The 27200-nt window shown below is 38.6% G+C and overlaps 1 protein-coding gene across 1 annotated transcript in view; it reads right to left on the bottom strand.

The window, feature by feature from the left end:
- LOC115217558 (ectoine dioxygenase) overlaps positions 1-14543 on the bottom strand; it is a 33988-nt gene extending 19445 nt beyond the window's left edge. Inside the window, exons 1-3 of the mRNA XM_036503279.1 lie at positions 14522-14543; positions 5364-5408; positions 2870-2951 (exon numbers count right to left, since the gene is read on the bottom strand). Coding sequence (XP_036359172.1) covers positions 2870-2951; positions 5364-5408; positions 14522-14528 — 134 coding nt within the window. The 5' untranslated portion in view covers positions 14529-14543. The remainder of the gene's footprint in view (positions 1-2869; positions 2952-5363; positions 5409-14521) is intronic.
- Between the last annotated feature and the right edge of the window lie 12657 nt (positions 14544-27200).

Genomic DNA, 27200 nt, shown 5'->3' with positions numbered 1-27200 from the left:
AGAATATCTCCAAAGCATATCTCGGTCACTAGTCATTGCCTCAGTGAGGCCCAATGTTCAAAGATCATGTTTCTTGGGTCTACCTCTTCCACAGGTTCCCTCAACCGCTAGGGTGTGACACTTTTTCACACAGCTGTCCTCATCCATTCTCACCACATGAATATCCCAGTGCAGTCATCTCTCTTGCACACCACATCTGATGCTTTTTATGTCCAACTTTTCTCTCAGGGTGCTTCCACTCTGTCATGTGTGCACACTGACATTACACATCCAGCGGAGCATACTAGCTTCATTACTTGCAAGCTTATGCACATCCTCAGCAGTCATGGTCCATGTTTCACTGCCATGTAGCATGGCTGTTCACACACATGCATCATATAGTCGATCTTTCATTCTGAGCGAGAGGCCCTTTGTCACCAGCAGAGGTAGGAGCTCTCTGAACTTTGCCTTTGCTATTCTTATTCTAGCAGCTACACTTTCAGACTACCCACACCTGCTACTGACTTGGTCACCTAGGTAACAGAAGCTATCAACTACTTCTAGTTTTTCCCCCTGGAATGTGATGGAAGCTGTTCTCTGTACATTTTCAGTGTTCATTGCCCCTGTGCATCTGTCACACTCAAAAACTATGTGTCCATAGCTTACACTGGGTACATCTTATAGAGTTTCTACCTACACCTTTTCTACAGATCAAGCAGGGCCATCTACCTGAAGGAATTTGTAGTTTGTCTACTTTCCTACTTATTAAGACTTTGGTTTTTGTTAGATTGCCTCTAATGCCTTTCAATTCTAGACCTTGCTTCCACATCTGAAACTTCTCTAGTTCTGATAGTGACTCAGCTATTAGAGCAAGGTCATCAATGTAGAGAAGCTCCCAGGGGCATCCTGTCTTGAATTCCTCTGTTATTGCCAAAAGGTCTATGATGAATAAGAGGGGGCTGAAGACTGATCCTTGGTGGATCCCTGCTTCTATCTGGAATTCTTCACTGTACTCACTGCCAACCCTCACCTTACTGACAGGATCCCTAACCCTAACCCTAAGTAGCTTGCTTACCAACCACATGGTTCCAGGTTCAGTCCCACTGCATGGCACATTGGGCAAGTGTCTTCTACTATAGCCTCGGGCCGACCAAAGCCTTGTGAGTGGATTTGGTAGACGGAAACTGAAAAGAAGCCCGTTGTATATACATATACAGACACACAAACACATACAGATATATATATATATGTATGTATGTGTGTATGTATGTATATATATGTTTGTCCCCCAACCAACACTTGACAACTAATGCTGGTGTGTTTAAATCCCTGTAACTTAGCAGTTCAGCAAAAGAGACCAATAGAATAAGTACTAGGCTTACAAAGAATAAGTTCTGGGGTCGATTTGTTCGACTAAAGGTGATGCTCCAGCATGGCTGCAGTCAGATGACTGAAACAAATAAAAGAGTAAAATAATCATTGTAAAATCATGGGTTCAATTCCCAGTCTGGGCAATGCATTGTGTTCTTGAGCAAAACACTTCATTCCACATTGCCCCAATCCACTCAGATGTAAATGGGCCACCCTGTTCCTGTGATAGGCTAGGGTCCTCTTCTGCGAAGGTGTTGTAATCTTGTGTACATTTATATGGCTGGACCTCCTTCAGTTATGACCAATGACAGTTCCAGTTGATCCGATGAACAGAACAGCCTGCTCATGAAATTAACGTTCAAGTGGTTGAGTATTCCACAGATACACTCACCCTTAACCCTTTTGTTACCATACTTCTGTTGAGATGCTCTGTGTTTCTTTCAATTAATTTTAAATATAACAAAGAACTTAGTAAAATAACTTGGTTATCATTAAGTTAGTGTTAGGAACATAAATTGTGACTAAGGTTTGGTGGAAGATTTTGATTCAAAACTTATGAAAACAAGACATTTGTACTACAGAGCCAGAGGTGGTTTCAGCCAGGTTGGCATCGAAAGGGTTAAGAATTGTTTCTCTATTGTATATCTTAACCCTTTTGATACTGTATTTCTGTTGAGATGCTCTGTGTTTCTTTCAATTACTTTAAATATAATGAAGAATTTAGTAAAATAACTTAGTTATCATTCAACTAGTGTTAGGAACATAAATTGTGACTAAGGTTTGGTGGAAGATTTTAATTCAGAACTTTAGAAAATAAGACATTTGTACTACAGAGCCAGAAGCAGTTTCAGGCCAGTTGGTATCGAAAGGGTTAAGAATTGTTTCTCAATTGTATATTTTAAACGTTTTGTTACCATATTTCTGTTGAGATATTCTGTGTTTCTTTCAATCAATTTTAAATATAACAAAGAATTTAGTAAAATAACTTAGTTATCATTCAGCTGGTGTTAGGAACATAAATTGTGACTAAAGTTTGGTGGAAGGTTTTAATTCAAAACTTATGGAAACAGGACATTTGTACTACAGAGCCAGAGGTGATTCTAGGTGGGTTGGTATCAAAAGGGTTAATGTAGTTATTTGGAAGATTCAACGTGACACAGGGTGTGACAAGGCTGGCCCTTTGAATTACAGGTACTGCTCAATTTTGCCACCTGAGTGGACAGGAGCAGCGTAAAATAAAGTGTCTTGCTCAAGGATACAATGTGGCATCAGAAATCAAACTTGAGACTTTACAACACAAATGGCACTGTGTCTTCATTTGATTTCACTGTAAATTGCAGATCCTCAGCAACAGACAGCCAAACACCAAAGCTTGGTTAAAGAATCAGTGATGCCACAAAAAGCAGCAGATTGTGTATGAATAAGCTATTGGCAACAGAAGCAGCCAGGTGATGGCAGTACTGATGATGATGACGAGGGAAGTACCTTGACTCAAGCAAATATGTTTGTGAAGCCTTACCTGACAATGAAATAACCATGCTCATCAAAATCCTTCTTCATTGGATCTGTCAGCTCAAATATGCCACCCGGAAAAGTGTAATCTTTATGAAAACAAAATGGAGAATGAAAATATTATTTACCGAAAAAGAAATCTTGTTTTAAGTGTGAAGGAATGACCATAGAAGGGGTCTCTTGGTCTCCTACAGCAGTGCTACTCCACGGACCTGTGCCGGTCTGTGAGCCATCAGCTGCCAGTATGCAGTGAGTTTCCAGAAAAGAAAGAAACATTATAAAATGCTAATGTAATATTGTATTATTTGTTTACAAAATGAATATAAAATAAAAAAAAATGTCAGCTTTTATTATATTCAACAACATCAAAATATAAAATCAAATGGAATTGTAGTTGTGATACCTGTGCCGGTGGCACGTAAAAAGCACCATCCATCCGTGGCCGTTGCCAGCACCGCTTTGGTTGGCTTCCGTGCTGGTGGCACATAAAAAGCACCAACCGATCGTGGCTGTTACCAGCCTCCACTGGCCTCTGTGCTGGTGGCATGTAAAAAGGACCCACTACACTCACTGAGTGGTTGGTGCTGGTGCCACAAAAAAAGCGCCTAAAATAAACTGTGTAAAGTGGTTGGTGTTAGGAAAGGCATCCAAGTGTAGAAACCAGACCAAAGCAGATAGTGGTGGCTTGGCGTGGTTTTCTAACTTTCCAGTTCCTGACTCAAACCAGCCAACTCATACCAGCATGGAAAATGGACATTGAATGGTGATGGTGATATATACATATACATATACACATACACATATTTACATATATATATATATTATTATATATATATATATATGCATGTGGAGGTGCAATGCCCCAATGGTTAGGACAGTGGACTCACACTTGTAGGATCAGGGTTTCAATTCCCAGACTGGGCGTTGTGAGTGTTTATTGAATGAAAACACCTAAAGTTCCACGAGGCTCCAGCAGGTGGTGGTGGTGAACCCTGCTGTACTCTTTCACCTCAACTTTCTCTCACTCTTTCTTCCTATTTCTGTTGTACCTGTATTTTGAAGGGCCAGCCTTGTCACACTGTGTTTCACGTTGAATCTCCCCAAGAACTACATTAAGGATACATGTGTCTGTGGAGTGCTCAGCCACTTGCACATTAATTTCACGAGCAGGTTGTTCCATTGATCGGATCAACTGGAACTCTCATCATTGTAACTGACGGAGTGCCACAATGTATTTATATATATATGTGTGTGTCTATGTATATGTGTGTATGAATATTTGTACATAAATATATATACTATACAAAACTGTTCGCCAAACAGGAATGTGAAACTCTGAGTAACAGTTTTTGTGATATTTTTGCTGCTGTCTAATAAAGTATATATATATATATGTATATATATATATATGAGCAAAACCCCTCCCGTCCAATGGACGGTGCTGAGTTGTCAAATATTTAAACCAAATTTTCTCAAAACAACTTGTCCGACCGTCCCATAGGCCTCCCCTTTGAGAAACACTGATTTAACCTAAATTTGAGACACCAGCAAAAGAAGAAATAAAGATAGACTTTTCTTCTATTCCAAAGAAAAACGATTTTATTCACACAAATATGCAACCGAAGAGTTTAAAGTACCAGTAATGATAAGGCTGTTGACAGGCAAAACACAAACATGGTTTAAACAATAATTGGCAGGAAAGAAACGTGCCTTTAAGCAGTACAAAAACAACAAAAAATGGAAGGTGCAGTTATGTACAGGTTGACGGAAGAAAAGCAGGACAAAAACGATGCATGCAAATGGGTTAGCTGGAGGTAAATCTAGATGGAAAAGCATGTTGAATCTATGAGAACATTGTCTGGGACAATAATAAGTTTATTTGATAAAACATGTAGGAAATCAACTTGGGGCAATTTTTGATGAAAAGCAACAACCTAGGGAACTAAGTAACTGATTTTAAGCTAACTTACTTTATGGGATGTTCAAGGGCATGGAAAAGCTAGTGGCAACAGCTGATGTACTTGTGCATACAACTGCATGTTTCCACGGCTTTATCGATCGCACTCTCATCTGGAATCGATTTTTGTAACTTTTTCAAGACTTATACATGCCCTGATACCGTCAGTATCTACATATGAAATTTGAGCGCAATCGTATGGAGGATGCCCGAGATCTTAGAAGACACACACAGACAGACAGAACGGATTTTATATAATAGATATAGTTAATCCAAACATGAACAAAGAGAAAACACAACAACGCAAAGAAGTGGAACAAGTATAGTGTTATTGGATGCTCAGGAAAGGAAAGAAAGAAGGAGGATTTAATGTTTCGATCAGAACTCTTTGTCAGAAATATAGAAAAAAAAGAAAAAGTCCAAGGAAGGGAAGACGGAGAAAGAAAATCGCCAACGATACACATGCGGTCACATATATATATATATGAAAATATGTCTTTATGTTTGTGTGTATCTTTTTGTAATTGTCTTTGATGTATCTTACCAGCCACAGCAACCATCTTCAATCTTCTCAAAGAACCACCAAAGTCTGTGAAACAAAGAAAGAATATGAAAAGAAAATTAATAATCTTCTAAAAATATAACACCAGGATTTTTATTAAAAATTAAACATCAACTATCACAAATTTGGATTTAGTATATTTTGACACACAGATATATACACACTTCAAATGCATATACACATATTGTTTCTACATATTATCATTATTGTTTTACGTATTATTTTTGTATTCATATTCGTGTAACATCGTGTAAGATCGTCCGTTTTTCCGTCCTTGTTTTGTATACTTTCGAAGCTTTCTTCCAAGGAATCAAATGCACTTAGCTTAGTTTTTCCTTGGGGCTGGCCAGATTGGAGCAATCTCAAGATTAATCAGCCGAAATTGCGAGGATGATCTGGTTCTTGACTGAAGATTGAAGGCTTCAAATGTCCCATCCATGTTTTTTGTATCGGCTCCTAAATGTTTTGCGTTCTTGTCCCAGTTTGTATTTTATACATATATATACATATATACATATGTGTGGCTATAAGAGAGAGGTGGGGAAGGGGAGAAAGCGAGAGCGCAAGAGAGGGTAACACTTTGTAGTCATGTCTTTGAGCAAATATATAAACCATCTCCTTTCTTCGTTCAGTGTGTTGTATCTTTAGCTCTGCTCCAAAAATAACATTCTGCCAACAAAATACTTCAGTATGACAACTGACAAGACATAAACAGAACTAACTGATTTATACATACATACATACATACAAACATACAAACAGACAAACAGACGGACATACAGACAGACAAGCAGACATACATATATACATACAGACATACAGACAGACATACATACATACATACAAACAGACAGACAGACAGATAGACATGCATACAGACATACATACAGACAGACAGACATACAGACAGACAGACAGACAACAGACAGACATACAGACAGACATACAGACAGACAGACATACAGACAGACAGACAGACAGACAGACATACATACAGACACATAGACATACAGACAGTCAGACATACAGACAGACAGACATACAAACACACATACAGACATACAGACAGACAGACATATAGACACACAGAAAGACAGACATACAGACAGATATACATACACAGAGACAAACAGACAGACATACAAACATGCAGACATACAGACAGACATATAGACACACATACAGACACACATACAGACATACATACAGACACACATACATATAGACATACAGACATACATACAGACATATGGACATACATACATACAAAAATATCCTGTTGTTGATGTTGAAATTCCAATGAAGGAACCTTGGATCTAGGTTAGAAACCAATTCTTTCTCTATTGGCAAGAAATCTTGAAATAAAACTGGATTTGGTAGATGGAAACTGAAAGAAACCTGTTGTGTGTATATATATATATATATATATATATTATATATATATATATATGTATATATATATATATGGTTCAGTCCCACTGTGTGGCAAATTGGGCAAGTGTCTTCTACTATAGCCTCAGGCTGAACAAAGCCTTGTGAGTTATTTGGTAGAAGGAAACTGAAAGAAGCCTGTCGTATATATGTATATATATATATATATATATATATATATATATATATATATATGCATGTGTGTGTATATATTTGTGTGTCTCTGTTTGTCCCCCCAACATCGCTTGACATCCGATGGTGGTGTGTTTACATCCCCGAAACTTAGTGGTTCAGCAAAAGAGGCTGATAGAATAAGTACTAGGCTTACAAAGAATAAGCCTGGGGTCAACCCCAGGACTTATTCTTTGTAAGCCTTATTTAACTAAAGGCGATGCTCCAGCAAATGACTGATATAAGTAAAAGAATAAAAGACCATATGTATATACATACATACATATATATATATATATATATATATATATATATATATATATATATATACACGATAGGCTTCTTTCAGTTTCCATCTACCAAATCCACTCAGGAGGTTTTGGTCAGCCTGAGGGTATTGTAGAAGACACTTGCCCAAAGTGCCACACAATAGGACTGAACCCAGAACCATGTGGTTGGGAAACAATCTTCTAACCACAAGGCCACTCCTGCATCTATATATATGTATGTATGTATGTATATTATCACATATATATATATATATGTATCTATGTACAGATAGACAGACAAATAGATACTTACATACTTTCTCACTCATACTCATACACCTTTTACCAAGTCTCCATGACTGGATAATCTGTTGCAGATATTAATAAACCTCCTGAGAATGAGAAAATGCTTTTGTTTCCAAATGAAGAACTGAAGCTGCAAAGGACCCAAACTCCCAGAATGACCAACAACACCAACCTTCCATCAGTAAATTCTATTTTCTATTCTTGGCTTTGAAACCACCGAATTGCTTCAGCTCAAAGTTATTATCTTCAGTCTGAAAATAAATTGGTTTCTTTATGAAATGCCGCCTCTTGGCTTTCGTTTTTCTTTGTTTTTCTTAGGCAAGAGAGAAGGAAATGGCTATAACCCTTTAAAGGGCCACCAAGACTGGTGAGAGGGAGTAGTTGGGGAATCTTCAAAACAGAGACCTGTCCTGATTGTTTGTAAGAGTGTGGGGTCCATTAAAAGTACGAAAGGGACTAGCTGCTGGTGTTAGAGTGAGTAATGGAGTAAATCTACCACCTAACGAGGCCATGGTAGGATTAGAACCCAGAAAGCAAAGGGATGGAATTAGTATCATAAGGCATTTCACTCTGACATTCTTGCAGGTTCACCAATCCACCCCTGGTATTGATACGATTCTTTTTCTTTTTTTTTTTTTTTTGGTAACCTTGAAAGGAGGGAAGGCATAGTTTATGAGTTGTGATTTCTTACAACCCCCACCGCCATCACCACCAATGCCACCCCCACAACAACAACCACCACAAACACCACCACCACCACCTATGTTACCACCAACACCACCAACACCGCCACCACCACCTATGTTACCATCAGCACCACCCTTATAACAACCACCATCAATGCCACCACCACCAGCTTCACCCTTACAACAACCACCATCACTGCCACCACCAGCACCACCACCACCATCATCCTCACCACCACCACTACCACCATTACCATCACAACCACTACTATCATCATCACCACCACTACTACCACTACCATCATCATCGCCACCACCACCACCATCACTGCCACCACCTGTCTATTATTTTAACTTCGTCCCACAGGGGGAGGTGGTCTCCATTTTTCCATACATGATCAGTTATACCCGATTTATCAATATCTCCTTGTGTCACAGCTTTGCGATGTTCCTCTACCCTTATTTTGCGGGGGCGGCATGTCTCACCTTTGTATAACCTACCACAGCTGTATGGAATGGGGTACATGCAGTCTTTGGTCATATTCTCTTCTATTGGTGGTTTTATTCTTGTGCCTAGAGTAGAAAAGATTATTTAGGGCAGCGAGCTGGCAGAATTGTTAGCATGCCGGGCAGAATGCTTAGCGGTATTTCATCTGTCTTTACGTTCTGAGTTCAAATTCTGCCAAGGTCAGCTTTGCCTTTCATCCCTTCGGGAGTTGATAAATCAAGTACCAGTTGTGTAGTGGAGTCAATCTAAACAGCTGGGTCCCCTCTCCAAAAATTTCAGGCCTTGTACGTAGAGTAGAAAAGAATATTACACAGGCGAATGCTTTCACTTGATGCATCCCAATGCATCATGTTACGCATTTGCAATTCACCTTACTACTACTACTACTACTACCACCACCACCACCACTGCTACTACCACCACCACCACCGCTGCCACCACAGCCACGACCACCACCTCTACCACTACTACTACTACAGGCAAATACTTTCACTTGAAGCATCCCAACTCCTACTACTACTACTACTACTACTATACTTCATCCAATGATATTTATTTAACATTTTAAATGTATTTCTCAGAGATATTATGACAGTCTAGAATGAGCAACTTTCGGGATTATGACCTTCAATTTTGGCTTATTTTCTGCTTTCTCAAAATCTGTTTTAATGTGGCCTGATGCAGAACAAAATCATAGGGTACCAGACCTTTCAATGCAGAGCTATACATACACACACACACATATATATATATATTATCATTGTTATTGATGATGATGATATATCTAGATACCAGAGTGGCTGTGTGGTAAGTAGCTTGCTTACCAACCACACGATTCTGGGTTCAGTCCCAGTGTGGCACCTTGTGCAAGTGTCTTTTACTATAGCTTCAGGCCAACCAAAGCCTTGTGAGTAGGTTTGGTAGACAGAAACTGAAAGAAGCCTGTCGTATATGTATGTGTGTGGGTGTGTGTGTTTCCCCCACCACCACTACCACCACCATTCACTTGACAACCGATGTTGGTGTGTTTATGTCCCCTTTCACTTACAGGTTTGGCAAAACAGACCGATAGAATAAGTACTAGGCTTACAAAGAATAAGTCCTGGGGTCGATTTGCTTGACTAAAAGTAGTGCTCCAGCATAGCCACAGTTAAACAAGAATAAAAGAGAATAAAAGAAAATAATATGGGCAAATAGATAGATACACATACAGCCACACACATGTATATATATACATACCTACATATATATATGCACACATATATATATGTATGCGTGTGTATATATATATATATATATATATATATATATGTATATGTATATATATACATACATATATATATAGTGAGATCGTAGCCATAGCCAATGCCAGTGTCACATAACTGACCCGTTTAAAAGTACCCTTCAATTGTCAGGCTATAGAAACCATATCAAAGCTGACCCCAAAGCTTGAGAAGACCTGTTGAGTCAAGTAAAATCATAGTCATGGCCAATGCCAGTGCCGCCTGACTGGCACCTGTGCCAATGGCACATAAAATGCACCATTTGGGTGTGGTCAATGCCAGTGCTACCTGACTGGCTGCTGTGCCAGTGGCACATAAAAAGTACTATGTGGGCATGGTCGATGCCAGTGGAGCCTGACTGGCCCCCGTGCTGATGGCATGTAAAAAGCACCCACTACACTCTTGGAGTGGTTGGCATTAGGAAGGGCATCAAGCTATAGAAACTTTGCCAGATCAGATGGAGCCTGGTGCAGCCTCATGGCTTGTCAGTCCTCAGTCAAACTGTCCAACCCATGCCAGCATGGAAAGTGGACGTTAAACAGCAACGATGATGATAATGATGATGATATACTTATATGTATATATATATATATTATATATATATATATAATATATATATATATATATATATATATATACCACCACCACCCCTCTACTACTCCCACCTTCCAGCTGAGGGGTTTTTCTAGCTTGCAAGTTATTTGGTGACCCTGTTGTTGCTGGTGCCACATAAGAAGCACCTGTGTTGATGCTGTGTAAAAGGCACCCAGCTCACATTGTAATGCGGTTGACAGGAGAAAGGGCATCCAGCCATAGAAACCATACCAAAGCTGACACCAAGGCTTGATGCAGTCTCGTGGGTCCAGTCAAACCATTCAACCCATGCCAGCATGGAAAGTGGATATTAAATGATGATGGAGGTGATGGTGGTAGTGTCTGTGGTGGTGATGGTGGTGGTGGTTGTGGTTGTGGTGGTTGTGGTGATGGCTGTGGTGGTGATAGTGGTGGTGGTGGTGTAGTGGCTGTGGTTGTGGTAGTGGTAGTGGTGATTGTGGTGGTGGTAGCTGTGGTGATGGTGGTAGTTGTGGTGTAGTGGCTGTGATGGTAGTGGTTGTGGTAGTGGTGGTGGTGATGGTGATAGTGGTGGTGGTGATGCTGGTTTCTTTTATAACATCTTTTTTTTATCTTTCTTTTACTTGTTTTAGTCATTAGACTGTGGCCATACTGGAGCACCACCTTGAAGAAATTTTAGTTGAACATATCAACCCCAGTATATATTTTTATGAAGCCCGATACTTATTTGATCCATCTCTTTTGCTGAACTAAGTTATGGGTATGTAAACACGCCAATGCCAGTTGTCAAGTGGCAGTGGCTGAGGACAAACACAGATACAAAGACACACACACACACACGTATATTTTTATGTATATATATATGCGTGTGTGTGTGTGTGTATGTGTGTGTGTGTGTGTGTGTGTGTGTGTGTGTGTGGTGTGTGTGTGTGTGTATTAAAAGTAGGGAAGGCCAGTTTATGGAATTACCCTGAAAAGTCTCAGGGCAACAGATCTGACAATACGCCATAAAGCTAAACCCTTTATGGATGGGAAATCCAGGGTAATCCTATAAACCAGCTATCATCATCGTTTAACATCCGCTTTCCATGCTAGCATGGGTTGGACGATTTTGACTGAGGGCTGGTGAACCAGATGGCTGCACCAGGCTCCAATCTTGATTTGGCAGAGTTTCTACAGCTGGATGCCCTTCCTAACGCCAACCACTCCGTGAGTGTAGTGGGTGCCATTTACGTGCCACTGGCACGAGGGCCAGTCAGGCGGTATTGGCAACGACCCTGCTCAGACTGCTCTACATCTTGGAGTGTGCTTCTTCTTTGGATTTATGCTTTCTACAAATTATATATATATATGATGTCCTTTGTTCCATTTCAGCTTATCAATTTCACTGAGAAGGTTTTGGTTAACTTAAGGTTATAGAAGAAGACACTTTCACAAGTTGACATGCAATGGAACTGAACCCAGAACCATGTGGTTGAGAAGCAAACTTCTTGCTACAAAACTATGCTTGAACCTGCCTTTACTCTCTCTCTCCCTCTCCCTCTCTCTCCTTCTCTCTCTCTCCCTCTCTCTCACTGTCTTTCTTTTTGCTCTCTATTTATTCCTCTTTCAGCACAATTAAAGTAAGTCCAGCCGCTGTCCAACTTCAATCGTTTGATCTGTGTAACATCATACAATGAAATGTTTCCCTCATGATCTGTTGTGGCTGAACATCTAATTGCATTTGGAACATTCACCGCAGAAGATGCAAATAATCACAAGGATGAAATATACTTGGTGGAACAAAGGACATAAACTTGTGGTTTACTATAATTTCTCTTCTATCTATCTATCTATCTATCTATGTGTCTATCTATCTATCTATATATATATATATATATATATATATATATATATATATATATATATATATATATACATATATATATCTGTCCATCCATCCATCTGTCCATCCATCCATCCATCCATCCATCCATCCATCCGTCCGTCCATCCATCCATCCATCCGTCTGTCCGTCCGTCCATCCATTCAAGCCTTCTTCACTGGAATTTCAACATCAACAACAGGGTATTTTGGTATGTGTGTATGTGTATATGTATGTATGTACATATGTATGTATGTATGTATGTATGTATGTATGTATGTATGTATGTCATTATTCAGTTTAATTGAAGATTTTTTGTCAGTATGTATGTATGTATGAGTGAATATATATTTGTATACACCTATGTTTGTATGTATGAATGTATAACAACCAAAAGAATCAGAAGTCAATAGATGCATACATATACTTTTGATAAGTACCATGCATGAAACCCAAGGTTTAAACACTCAATGAAAACTTCTAGGATGGAATGCCAGTACGTGTCTGCATGGGTGGTAGCTCTCTGAACACCTGCTGCAAGAGGTGCCCATCATTGCCACATCTTTGCACAAGAATGTAAGACTGAAATACCAAATCCATGCTGCTTTAAGAGAAACATTCAAGCGATGGCACTGCTTGAAAGTGAATTGCAGACATCATGTGTGCACGTGTGCACATGCATGTGTGCATGCACGCACACACACGTGCACACACACACATATGCACATAATATATATATTTTAAATATATGACAGTGAGAGAAAGAAGCATAGAGAGAAAGAGAAAGAGAGAGCATACCATCTATGGGTTGCAATAATAAAGTCTAAAACATACATATACTTTCTAGTTAAAAAATTGGGTTATCGCCCCCAACTAAAAAAATTATTTAACTCTCAATAAAACAAAAAAAATGAAAAATTAATAAACAAGAAAAGCGAAAAGATTAAACGTCTTATTGAATCTGATATTTTTATAACAAATCATACAAAACTGAAAATAATTAATAAACAGGAAAACTGAAAAAATTAAACATTTTACTAAATCTAATAACATTTTTATAACAAATTATAGTATGCCTATTTAGGGGGCCAAACGTCAAAAATGTGTTGTTGATCCAGTCCCCTGTCACCATATTAACTCGATTTTTTTTAGTGGGGAGATAACCCAATTTTTTAATGGCAATTTTTTAATGGGGGTGAGATAACCAAAAAGTACCAACACAGGCTCAGGAGTGGTTGTGTGGCAAGTAGCTTGCTTACCAACCACATAGTTCCAGGTTCAGTCCCACTGCGTGGCACCTTGGGCAAGTGTTTTCTACTATAGCCTCAGGCCGACCAAAGCATTGTGAGTGGATTTGGTAGACGGAAACTGAAAGAAGCCCCCCGTCGTATATATATATACATATGTATGTGTGTTTGTCCCCCCCCAACATCTCTTGACAACTGATGCTGGTGTGTTTGCGTACCCATAACTTAGCGGTTCGGCAAAAGAGACCGATAGAATAAGTACTAGGCTTACAAAGAATAAGTCCTGGGGTCGATTTGCTCGACTAAAGGCGGTGCTCCAGCATGGCCGCAGTCAGATGACTGAAACATAAAAGAATGAAAGAAAAGAAAACATTCACATACGCACAAACATACACACACATATACGTACATTACACCCACCCACATATTATATGCGTATGTATAAATATGTATAGATGACAGATGATAAAGCGTGCTGCGGGGCGGGCCATTCCCCTGTAACAGCATCACTACCTTCTTGGGACTGTTGCCGGGAGCAAGGATACTGCCGTGTGTGCTGACATCATCACTTTGATCTCCTTTTGACAGCTGTAGAAGCAAACATCCTACTACATGTAGAATATGTGTGTGTGTGTGTGTGTGTTTGCAGAGATACGTCGAATTTGTTAATCATTAAAGCGGCGAGCTGGCAGAAATGTTAGCACGCCGGGCGAAATGCTTAACAGTATTTCGTCTGTTGTTACGTTCTGAGTTCAAATTCCGCCGAGGTCGGGAGTTCAAATTCCGCCGAGGTCGGCTTTACCTTTCATCCTTTCGGGGGTTGATTAAATAAGTACCATTTACGCACTGGAGTCGGCGTAATCGATTTAATCCCTTTGTCCTTGTTTGTCCCCTCTATCTTTAGCCCCTTGTAGGCAATAAAGAAATAGATATTAATTATTAGTCATCTACAAAAAAGTAAATATAAACAGAAATATTAAACTTCCCGTTTGCAAAACATGAACGAGTAATTTCACACTTACCCAACTATGCACTCGATGCGAAATAGGAGTGAAAGAAGAATAGGAAAAGCGCCAAATATATTGAGTTTTGTTGCAGCTGTTAACCTTGAACTGTGAAACTAAACTTCGTAATATCACCCAGATAGAATAAACGGCAAACTTCACTGACAAAATGTTATCTGTCAACTGGGGAAACATAAACACACACACACATTCTCACAGTCACGGATACACAAGGGTACACATGCACGTAGTCGCCTTCTCGCATTTATCTGTCTGTCTGCCTGGCTGTCTATCTTTCCGTCTACCTATCTGTCTGTCTGTCTGTCTATCTTTCTATCTGTCTATCTATCTATCTATCTATCTATCTATCTATCTATCTATCTATCTATCTATCTGTCTGTCTATCTGTCTGTCTGTCTGTCTGTCTATCTGTCTGTCTGTCTGTCTGTCTGTTTGTCTTTCTATCTGTCTGTCTATCTATCTATAAATCTATCAATCAATTTGTCTATCTGTCTGTCTGTCTATCTATCTATCTATCTATCTATCTATCTATCTATCTATCTATCCATCCATCCATCTATCAATCTATCTATTTATTTATCGATTTATCGATCTATCTACCTATCTTTCTATCTATCATTTTTTTCTGTCCATTGAGTGAGAAAAAAAAGAAAAGAAAATTACTATTTGTCCAGCCTAATCTATGATACTTTGGAACAACAGTCATGCTACTTACATAATGCTACTTACATAACGGAAAACCATCCAACCCATGCCAGCACAGAAAATGGATGTTAAACAATGGTAATGATAGTATGTATGTATGTATTAAATCAATGATTCTGAAATATCAGATGAGATGACCACATATTTTGAATGGCAGAAGGAAGCACACCCAAACAGCTGTTTTATGGCAAACTTACAGAGGGGAGACGCAATCAGTGTAAACCTAAACAGACGTTCAAGGACTGCATAAGCACCAACATGAAGTCACAGACTGCTTCAGTTTTCTTTCTCTCAACATCCCAGTTTCTAGTTCTTCTACTTCCTTTGTACTCAACTTTGGCCATCGTCATCTTGCTCATTTGGTTGTGACTGTTCCTCCATGATTTGTTTACATTTCATCTGGTGACCCTTCATTCAGCTGCTGGCTTTTCTATATTCTGGTGCTCTCTGCCTTGTCCATTTCCTCCCTCACACCACCACCTTCATTCTTCTCAGTTTCCTTATAGTATATTCTTATATTCTTATATTCTTTTATTCTTTTATTCTTTTATTTGTTTCGTTCATTTGACTGCGGCCATGCTGGAGCACCGCCTTTAGTCGAACAAATCGACCCCCAGGACTTATTCTTTGTAAGCCTAGTACTTATTCTATCAGTCTCTTTTGCCAAACTGCTAAGTTACAGGGATGTAAACACACCAACACCAGTTATCAAGCGATGGTGGAGGACAAACGCAGACATACAAAGGAATGGCTGCGTAAGTAACTTACTTACCAACCACAAGATACCAGGTTCAGTCCCACTGTGTGACACCTTGGGCAAGTGTCTTCTACTTTGGTCTCGGGCCGACCAAAGCTTTGTGAGTGAATTTGGTAGAGGGAAACTGAAAGAAGCCTGTCGTATATGTGTGTGTGTGTGTGTGTGTGTGTGAGTGTGTTTGTGGGTGCTTGTCCCTGTAACTTAGCAGTTCAGTAAAAGAAACAAATAGAATAAGTACTAGGCTTACAAAGAATAAGTCCTGGGGTCGATTTGTTCAACAAAAAGGCTGTAATCCAGTATGGCCGCCGTCAAATGACTGAAACAAATAAAAGAATATATATACGATGGGCTTCTTCCAGTTTCCATCGCCGAAATCCACTCACAAGGGTTTGGTTGGCCCAAAGCTATAGTAGAAGACACTTGCTCAAGGTGACATGCAGTGGGACTGAACCCAGAACCATGTTGTTGTGAAGCAAGCTTCTTACCACACAGCCATGCATGCACCTATATGTATGTGTATATATATATATATATATATATGTATGTATGTATGTATGTATGTATGTATGTATGTATGTATGTATGTATGTATGTATGTATGTGTGTGTATGCATGTATGTTATGTGTGAAGTCACTTGGAATGGATTCAAAGGCCACAGAAACCCTTGCTTTGGATCGAACTGGACGGCAAGCAAAAGTATGGAATGGAGTGAAAGCTTTTCAAGAAAGCTTTCACTCAAAAGAAATTAAAAGGAAAATGTTACGATCAAGGAGAAAATGAATCTGTGACAGACCATGCCTTTCTTTTGCTGGGATCACATCTCATTTGTGGACCCATGAAAAACGAACCGCTACCAAGTACTCTGCCTATATATCTGTGTGTACCTTTTAATGCTGTTTATGCCAGAAGGTCTGCAATTCTAACAGAGGCCTCAAAAGACATTTTAAGATCCACAAAGATCAGAACTTAACTGCAGCTCTTGGTGGTCCAAAATCAGATGTGCATCTACGTGGGTGTCTTTTCAAAACATTGTTTGGTTTTAAAAACCACATCAGACGCCATGATAGATCTAAGTTGTAAGTACAAAGGTCGTCAAACACTGCATAAGGAGTAGAAAACAACTGTGTGTGTGTGTGGTGTGTGTGTGTGTGTTTGTGTGTTTGTGTGGGGGTGGGGATGCTTGCATGTATTTTTTCTTTTTTAGAATAAATTTTGACCAGCCACCTACTTGGCAGCAAGATAATGAAGGAGAGGATCTTGTTTTAACCATCAGCTTTTAACTTTTTATAGTCTTAGATATTGCGATCATTTGTAGCATATGAATTAGGGATCTGAGTTCTCTCAGATTAGGGATCTGAGATCCCAAGTTCAGCCATACTTTGCTCCAGGCGGGTTGCTACACGACCTGTGCCACTAGCTGGTACAATGTCAATACCTGGGGTTAATTATTTCCCTAGGGTTAATTATTTGGCACCTGGAACTACATCACATGATCAACCTGACTATTGGATGTTGTTATACATCACTGTTCACAATGCACTTTGCATTGTTTTAGCTTTTAAATGATGCCACCCCACTGGTTAGACATGCAGACCAACATTGCCCTTGATCAGAAGGCTAGTCCATCGCGAGGTCACCCTTTTACAGCCGAGTGGCCTGGAGCAACATGAAATGAAGTGTTTTGCTCAAGAGCACAATGCACCACCTGGTCTGGGAATTGAACCCACAATCTAACGATTATGAGTCCAACACCATGACCATCACTACTTAATAGACTCTAGAAATTTTAGAGCCTCTAAAACCATTTTCGTATCCTCTGATAAGACTTAATAACCTGTTTGAATGTAATAATGATAAAAGTAACCAACTACTTCTCAGAAACATTATTAATAAGTACCTGAGAACTACCGATAGGACATACAACTTGATAAATAAAGAGGCTATCAGTAGCGATAAGGGAGCTGAGAGCCAAGATAAATATAGGCAAAAAGATCACATGGCCAGTTTTATAAACAGGTTGAGCTGCAGATTTATATACACCATCAGAAATGAGTTAGGATACCAATAAATGCTTTATTAATAATACTCTCTATAGTTTTGGGCTGCAAGCCCAAGTAGCCTTCCACAGGAGCTAGCTTAAAAAGTCCAATTCTGTATGCAGATATCATATTAATTGGAGGCATGCTTCTCTCTCTGAAGAATTTCTAATGGGAGATATCTTACATGTTTATCGTACATGTACAATTTTGTAACTCTTGTTAGTACATGAAACATGAAACATGTGTAACGATAAATAAATATCAACATATATATATATATATATATAATATATATATATATACACACGGTGCATAAGGTATTTGAGGACTTATGTTAAATTTGCTATAGCTGCATATTTATCAACTTAATATTTTCTATATTTGAAGGCAGCGAGCTGGCAGAAACGTTAGCACACTGGACAAAATGCTTAGAGGTATTTCCTTTGATGTTATGCTCTGAGTTCAAATTCTGCTGAGGTCGACTTTGCCTTTCATCCTTTCGGTGTTGATAAATTAAGTACCAGTTACGCACTGGGGTCAATGTAATCGGCTTAATCCCTTTGTCTGTCCGTGTTTGTCCCCTCTATGTTTAGCCCCCTGTGGGCAATAAAGAAATAGATATTTCCAATATTTCAAAATTATCAATGGCAGACTCTATGATTACACAAGAAATGAAGAGGCACACAGTAATCGTAGCTATAAAGGCTGAACAGAGCAATTTAGAAATAGCACAAAATTCTCAAGGATCTTATATATAAACGGTGGTGCATCAACATGGCCGCAGCTCTGAGCTGAAACTAGAGAAAAAGAAAATATATATATACACACACACACATATATATATATATATATATGTGTGTGTGTGTATATATATATATATATATATATATATATATATATATATATCGTGCAGCTACTGTTTATATCTTGTTCAGAGATTTATTATTGCTTGTTTACACTTTTTTGAGATCAGTGACTTTTCGTCACTGGCAAAAGGATATATGTATTTGCATTGGGACCCCTTTGCATTGAAGAGTGGTGATTGTCGTGCCAAAAACCCAGGTCCGTGCATATCATGTCAGGTCGACGATGGGAAGGATGGCTTCCCTTTGCAAATACTTGTAGGACACAGAAAGTGTGTCAATAGCCAGCTGGAGAAGATGTTCTCCTAGAGCTACAAGCTACAGTAGCATCCACCCTTTAGTGGTTAGCCATATTTAGATGGCAAATATACTTCACATTGTCGTGCAGCTACTGTTTATACCTCATTCAGAGATTTATTATTGCTTATATATATATATAAGCTTCTTTTTGTTTCCCTCTATTGAATTCTCTCACGGCCCAGAACTTTAGTAGCAGTTCCTTAGTCAAGGTGCCACATGGTGAGACTGAACCTGAAACCATGGAGTTGGGAAGCAAACAACTTCACCACATATCCACACCTGTAGACATCAATAATATTACGTTTATCAATGCCTGCTGCTGCACTTCATAGTAAATTCTTTGTAACATACAGTAACGTTACCGAGAAACTAATTATGAAAATGTGCTTAGTTGCAAAGATATAAGAGTACGGATGAAAGAGAACTCTGAGAAAATAACTTGTGTAAATATTATCTTAGCTAAGGTTGGTTTAGATTTGTACCTTTATATATCTTCCTTAGATCTTCACTGCAGTGGGTCCTGACAGCAGTTCGGGTGGAGAAGGGGAAAGGAAGTGTCATCAAGTTGAACTGTTTGTATCATTTTGCATAAATGTAAGTTCCAGTACTTTCTGCTCTGTTAGTTTCTTAACCACTTAAAAGCATTAACTATTAAATAGAATTGCTGAAATGTTGTTTGAAGCAAAAGGACTCCTGAATACGAAACTGAAACCAGAACCAAAGGAAGTCGATGATGGATTATTTCTGCAAACATATTTTGTTAGATAACAGATGAAATAATTCAAATTTGTACTCCTCACTTCTTCCACGTCCCTCCAAAATTCCTCTAATTCTTTTGTGAAATTCCTTTCTCTGTCTAAAGCATCAAAACTTGCCTCAATGCTACACAACCTTCTCTGTCGCAAAATTGCTTTTGGTGCTTCTGTAGTTGCATGCAAATATCGACAACCTCTCAATTCCCAATACCCACCCACCCTTGAAGCAGTGGTGGAACATCAGGCATGAGACAGCAGGGGGTAGGGAGAGAGAACTGCATCTATGCTGAGCTGGTACTTGTTTACAGTCAAGCAGATGGAGGCAAAGTAAAATGAAGCACCTTGTTTAAAGCAAGACTTATATATATATATATATATATATATATATATATATATATATATATATATATATATATATATATTTTATTTACATCTATTTACATTTTCAGCGCTTTCTTCCGTTATCAGATTTATCAAAAAATGGTTTAAATTTAGATTTCTTGGCCTTTTTATAAAGAATCTTCTGGGGTTTGCCAAGCAAGGGAGAAGAAAGAGGAAAAAAATTGTTTTTGAGAAAGAGAGGGAGGTAAAGAGGTTTGGATTTTGTATGGTCAGACTTGTTTGTTTAGTACTTTTAAGGTGGGGGAGGAAAAAGAAGAGAAAGGAAAAGAGAATTTTTTTATTTGAATTGGTCAAGGTTTTAATTGAAAAACCACATGTTGTTTTTGTCTTTCTTCAGTAAAAATTATAATTGCATTTCCAGGTCTTGCTCTTTTGTGTTCATTAAAGAATAGTAGTATACAGGAGCAAAAACATTCAAGTATTTACACTCGAAGTAAATGGGCCAGAATCTGAAACCATGATATATGAGTATCTGAATGGCATATTCTTTAAAGGTATGCTTTTTCGATGTCTTAATTCTTAATCCATTTCCTTGCCTACTGTTGTTTTTCTGTTATTTGGTGCCTTCCAGCAGTTGAATTAGGAATTTAAATCCTATTTCTAAACAGGTCTTTTCATACTGATGGCTAGCATGTGTAATAAAGTCATGTATAAATATGTGTTAATTTTAGCGACCTTATTGTACAGATGGCAAATTAATTCATTTGCACATTGATACAGAAACTCGAGTTTGAGGGTAACTACAAAAATATTTTTTATTTTCATTTCCTTTCAAATAGCTCTTATTCATGGTTTGGGCTTTGACTGCCCTTTCTGGCATGTAAGGTGTCCTGTCAAAGGTCACCTCTTTCATGTATAAATACTTAAAATTGTTTATACACTATTATATGTATGTATATATATACATACAACGAGCTTCTTTTCAGTTTCCATCTGCCAAACCCACTCACAAGGCTTTGGCCAGCCTGAAACTATAGAAGAAGACATCTACCCAAGGTGCCATACTGTGTGACTGAACCCAGAACCATGTGGTTGGAAAGCAAACTTCTTACCACACAGCCACGCCGACAGATGTTTTCATGCACCAGGCCATTGATGCATGTCTTTGTCACTATATATATATATATATATAAGTCTGTGAATAAGGTTTAAGCTTGAGTCAGTCTTAAGTCCTAGGACTCATAAGGCCAGGGTTTAACCTGGTTTTCATAGCGTATAAGTGACTGAGATTGCAACAACCCCTGACCCCTGCACACATCTCTGGTTAACTTCCCAGTCATTGCTGGAACTCGTTTACTGTTGAGTGACCTTCAGTTCAAGAATACAACTCACTACCCGAACTGGGAATCAAACTCCTGAGCTTGTGATGCTGAGCCTAACACTCTAACCATTAAACCAGTCATACACCTTCAATAAACTAACAGAAATGCTGTTTTTATGCACCAGGCTACTGATGCATGCATTTGTTATCATTTATTCATCTGGAAACAAGAGACTGTTAGTAAAACAGATGGAACCATAATGTAGATAGAAACATTGAAATATTTCGTCTTTGAAGTTAAGGGTTTAATAATCCGAAAAATGATAATCTTGTAAGCAACAAATTATCACAAATATTTAGTCATTGAATGGGGCAAACTTTATATTTATATATATTTATATGTTTAGATGCAGGCGTAAATGTGTGGTTAAGAAACTTGTTTCCTATCTACTTGGTTCCAGGTTCAGTCCCACTGCACAGCACTCTTCTAATATAGCCTTGAGTCAACCAAACCTTGCGAGTGGATTTGGTAAACAGAAACTGAACATAGCTTGTTGTATATATATCCCTTAGACTCCACCCTTGCTTCCCCCACTCTCACCTCTCCCACACCCCAACACCACATACCACATCACCATCCTGCACACACTTGCACTGACCACTTCCCAGCACCTACACCATCACCCACACATGCACATGTCAAGGTCACCAGCCCCCTTCCACATGCATGCACACCTTCGTTTTAGGATCACCAATACTTTATTATCTCCCCTTCTTCCTTGCTCTCCTGTGTGACCCCTCTGTCTGGCATTCGCCATGATAGATCACTAGGCACTAAACCGTTTCTATTTTTTCTCCTTGTTTATTTCTGTGTTCCTTTCTGTTGAAGAGTGTAGGCTCAAAACGTAAAAGACTTTCTCACTTCCTAGGCATTAAGCTAATACATCTTTTTGTTTACACACCCTGTCTTCATCTTTTGTTATTTTTTGTAAATTCTCACTATATATACATATGTGTATATATATATTTAAATATAGAATAAATATATACTTAAATATTGGATAAAATCTTTATAAGAATTTATCAAGTAGTCAGCGTGAAAACTTTATAAGGAAAAAATTTATAGTTTGTTGCGTCTGGGGAGAGTCATTTTCTTTTTGTACTTTATAATGTAACACACTCACCGGTAAAATTTCCACTTATTTCTTATTTTTATTTTCCTAAAATTTTCGTTGCGTCTTGCAACCTTTTCAAAAGTCGTGACTCTGTTATTTACACTGCGTTCCTTTTTGTTTGTTTGTGCGTATGTGTGTAGGTCAGTGTGTGTGTGTGTGTGCCTATGCATGCATGCATGTACGTATGAATATGTGTATGTATGTATGCATGTGTATGTATGTATATATGCGTGTATGTGCATCTGTATATATGTATCCTGCATATTCATATGCTTGCATGTCCGTGTTTGTGTATTTTCTATGTATGTGTGTGAGTGTGTGTTTGTATATGTATGCACTTCTGTCTCCTGGAAACAGGTGAGGTCTGGTTGCAGGAAGGATATCCTGCCATAGAAAATCTAAACACAATAAATTCAGTTCAACCCATGGAAAAGTGGACGCTAGGAAGATGATGATGATGATGATGTATTTATATTTAATAAGTTGATATTTTAATGCTTCCTAACCACATGGTTCTGGGTTCAGTCTCACTGTGTGGAACCTTGGACAAGTGTCCTCTACTATAGCCTCGGGCTGACCAAAGCCTTGTGAGTGGATTTGACAGAGGGAAACTCAATGAAGCTTGTTGTGTGTGTGTGTGCACTTGCATCCATGTTTGTCTCCCATCACAGCTTGATAACCAGTGTTAGCGTGTTTACATCCCTGTAACTTAACAGTTCATCAATAGAGAATGATAAAATAAGCACCAGGCTTAACAAAAAAAACATACAATTTATTCAAGTAGAAATTCTTCAAGATGGTGCCCCAGTATGGCCACAGTCTAATACCTGAAACAAGTAAAAGACATATTTAAAAAATAGATGAAGAAAACGGCTATAAATGAGTGGATGAGGGTGAGGGCCAAAAGCCTAAGGACTCTGTAGGCAGGTTTTCTCTTGTGGAAGATTCTTCAAAAGAACTTCCTGCCATCTTTTCTGCAATCCTCAGTAAACACTTGATATCAATGGTTTGTAACTTGATACGTTTGACAGAATAAACATCGTTAATTCATACGACAGCAGCCGATTACTTATGTGATGTCAGGTGTGATGGGATGAAAGAGTCTTGTGCATCTGGGTGGAATGGTATTGAAGATTCCATAAATACCCATCTTTGCACAACAAACCACAGTTTGTGGTGGTGGTGGTGGTGGCGGCGGTAGTGGTGTTGGCAGCGGTAGCTATGGTGATGATGATAATGATGATGATGATGATGACGATGACAATGATGACGACGACAATGATGATGACGACAATGATGATAATGATGACAACGATGATGACGACGACAATGATCATGATGAGAATGATGATAATGATGATGACGACGATGATGATGTTGATGAGGGTGAGAGATAATGATGATGATTATGATGATGATGATGTTGATGATGATGATGATGATGATGATGACGACGACGCCAACGATGATGATGATGCCAATGAAGATGATGACAATGATGATAATGATGATGACGATGATGATGATGACGATGATGATGATGGTAAGAGAGAGATGATGATGATGATGATGATGGTGATAATGATGCTGCTGCAGCTGATGATGATGAAGATGGTCATGGTGGTTATGATTTTTAATGGAGATGAGAAAGCAGAAAACAACTACAGCAGCAGCGGCTACAATGACAGCTATAACAACAACAACAACAACAACAACAACAAGAGTTGCTAGCAACAAACCAGATACCTCATAATCTTCATCATCATTGTTTAACGTGTTTTTCCATGCTGGCATGGGTTGGATGGTTTGACAGATTCCATGTTTTAGCATGGTTTCTATGGCTGGGTGATGCCCTTCCTAATGCCAAACCACTTTACAAGGTGTACTGGGTATTTTCCTAAGTGGTACCTGTACTGAAGGCACATGGCTCAGTGGTTAGAGCGTTTAGCTTACGATCGTAAGGTTGTGAGTTCGATTCCCAGACTGGGCTGAGTGTTGTGTTCTTGAGCAAGAGAACTTTATTTCATGTTGCTCCAGTTCGCTCAGCTGTATAAATGAGTTGCGACATCACTGGTGCCAAGCTGTATCATCCCCTTTGCCTGTCCCTTGGATAATATCACTGGTCGGCGTTAGGAAGGTCATGCAGCTGTAGAAATGCTGCCAGATCAGACTGGAGCCTGCTGCAGCCTCCTGGCCTCCCAGACCCCAGTCCAACACATGCTAGCATGGAAAACGGATGTTAAATGATGATGATGATGATACATACATATATATACACACACACAAACACATATGCATATCTACATATAAACACCATACAAAAAGCACCATTCAAGTGCAGTCGATGCTAGTGCCGTCTGATTGGCCCCTATGCTAGTAACATGTAAAAGCACCCATTGCACTCTCAGAGTGGTTGGCATTAGGAAGGGCATCCAGCTGTAGAAGCTTCACCAGATTGAATTGCAGCCTGGTGCAGCCACCTGGTTTGCCAGTCCCCAGTCAAACCTATTTCTTTTCTAACCACAAGGGGCTAAACACAGAGGGGACAAACAAGGACAGACAAGCAGATTAAGTCGATTACATTGTGCCCCCCCCCCCCAGTGCATAACAAAGGATGAAAGGCAAAGTCGACCTCGGCGGAATTTGAACTCAGAACATAGCAGCAGACAAAATACGGCTACGCATTTCGCTCGGCGTGCTAACGATTCTGCCAGCTCACCGCCTTCAGTCAAACTGTCCAACCCATGCCAGCATGGAAAGCGGACATTAAATGGCAATGATGCTGATGAGGATAGACGTATACACACCTATACAAATACATATGTGTGTGCATGTGTGTATATATATGTACACCATACCACCTGTGAAGACTAAATAGGTGACCTCAAATCAATAGGCACCACAGAGGTCATCTTTTGGCAAGAACACAACAATACTGACCACTCCAAAATATTCCATTTCTTTCTCAATTTCTCTTAGTCTTATCTTTATTCTTATCTTTGTTTTTTATTTTTATTTATGTATTTTTTATCTGATTTTTTTTTCTTCTTCTTCTTCTTCTTCTTCTTCTTCTTCTTCTTCTTCTTCTTCTTCTTTTTCTTCACACATGCTTTTGTAATTTTAATATATATATTTTCCTCCACGATTTTTTTTTTTTTTTTAATTTTTTGTATGTCTACTTGTAAGAAAAAAATCTTTTGCTATTTAAGCAACCAGTAAAACACACATTTTTCAGCTTGAAAACGGCTACTTGAAGCTTCAAACTCATATCAGAGTAACTCACTGTAAACGTTATTTGATGCTCGGGAAGGTGAGAAAGTCTCTTACATTTCAAGCCTATGCTCTTTAACAAAAAGGAACACAAGGAAATAAACAGAGAGAGAATAAAAAAAAATTTGTGGATTTAGTGGTCAATCATGGTGAATATATATATATTCATATATACAGACACACACACATATATATTATTGTATCTGGGGTGAGTCATTCTCTTTTAGTACCTTATTAATTTAACACACTTACCAAGTCTTATTTCCACTCATTTACTTATCTTTTGTTACTAAAATTTATTTTTACGAAAAGTTTAGTAAAAATAAATAAGTAAATGAGTGCAAATCAGACCAGTGAGTGTGTTAAATTAATTAGGCATTAAAAGAGAATGACTCTCCCCAGACACAATAAAATATGCTTCAACACACAAATTCACATAAAGGATCTTGCAAACCAAATACAAAAACGAAATATATATATCTACACATATATATATTTTAATTTCTGGCCAATTTATATCTTCTTGCTCAGAGTTTTGTGCCCTGGGGTAATCACCAGATGTAGCTGATGGTGGGAACCCCAAGAAATTTGGATTATTCAGCAGTACAGTATAGGTACAACATGTTGTTGGCTTTAGCCTGGTTGTCATGTGTGTGTGTAGCTCGCTAGCTAGGTAGATAGATAGATAGATAGACAGACAGACAGATAGATAGATAAATAGTCTGACAGAAAGGCAGACAGACAGACAGAGATAGATAGATAGATAGATAGATAGATAGATAGATAGATAGATAGATAGATTGATAGACAAACAGATAGATAGATATAGATAGATAGATAGATAGATAGATAGATAGATAGATAGATAGATAGATAGATAGATAGATAGATAGATAATAGATAAATAGATAGATATATAGATAGACAG

Source organism: Octopus sinensis, linkage group LG1 (assembly GCF_006345805.1).
Source record: "Octopus sinensis linkage group LG1, ASM634580v1, whole genome shotgun sequence".
Lineage (NCBI taxonomy): Eukaryota > Metazoa > Mollusca > Cephalopoda > Octopoda > Octopodidae > Octopus > Octopus sinensis.
The sequence above is the reverse complement of the archived record's forward strand: the minus strand, read 5'-3'. Positions and strand labels throughout refer to the sequence as shown.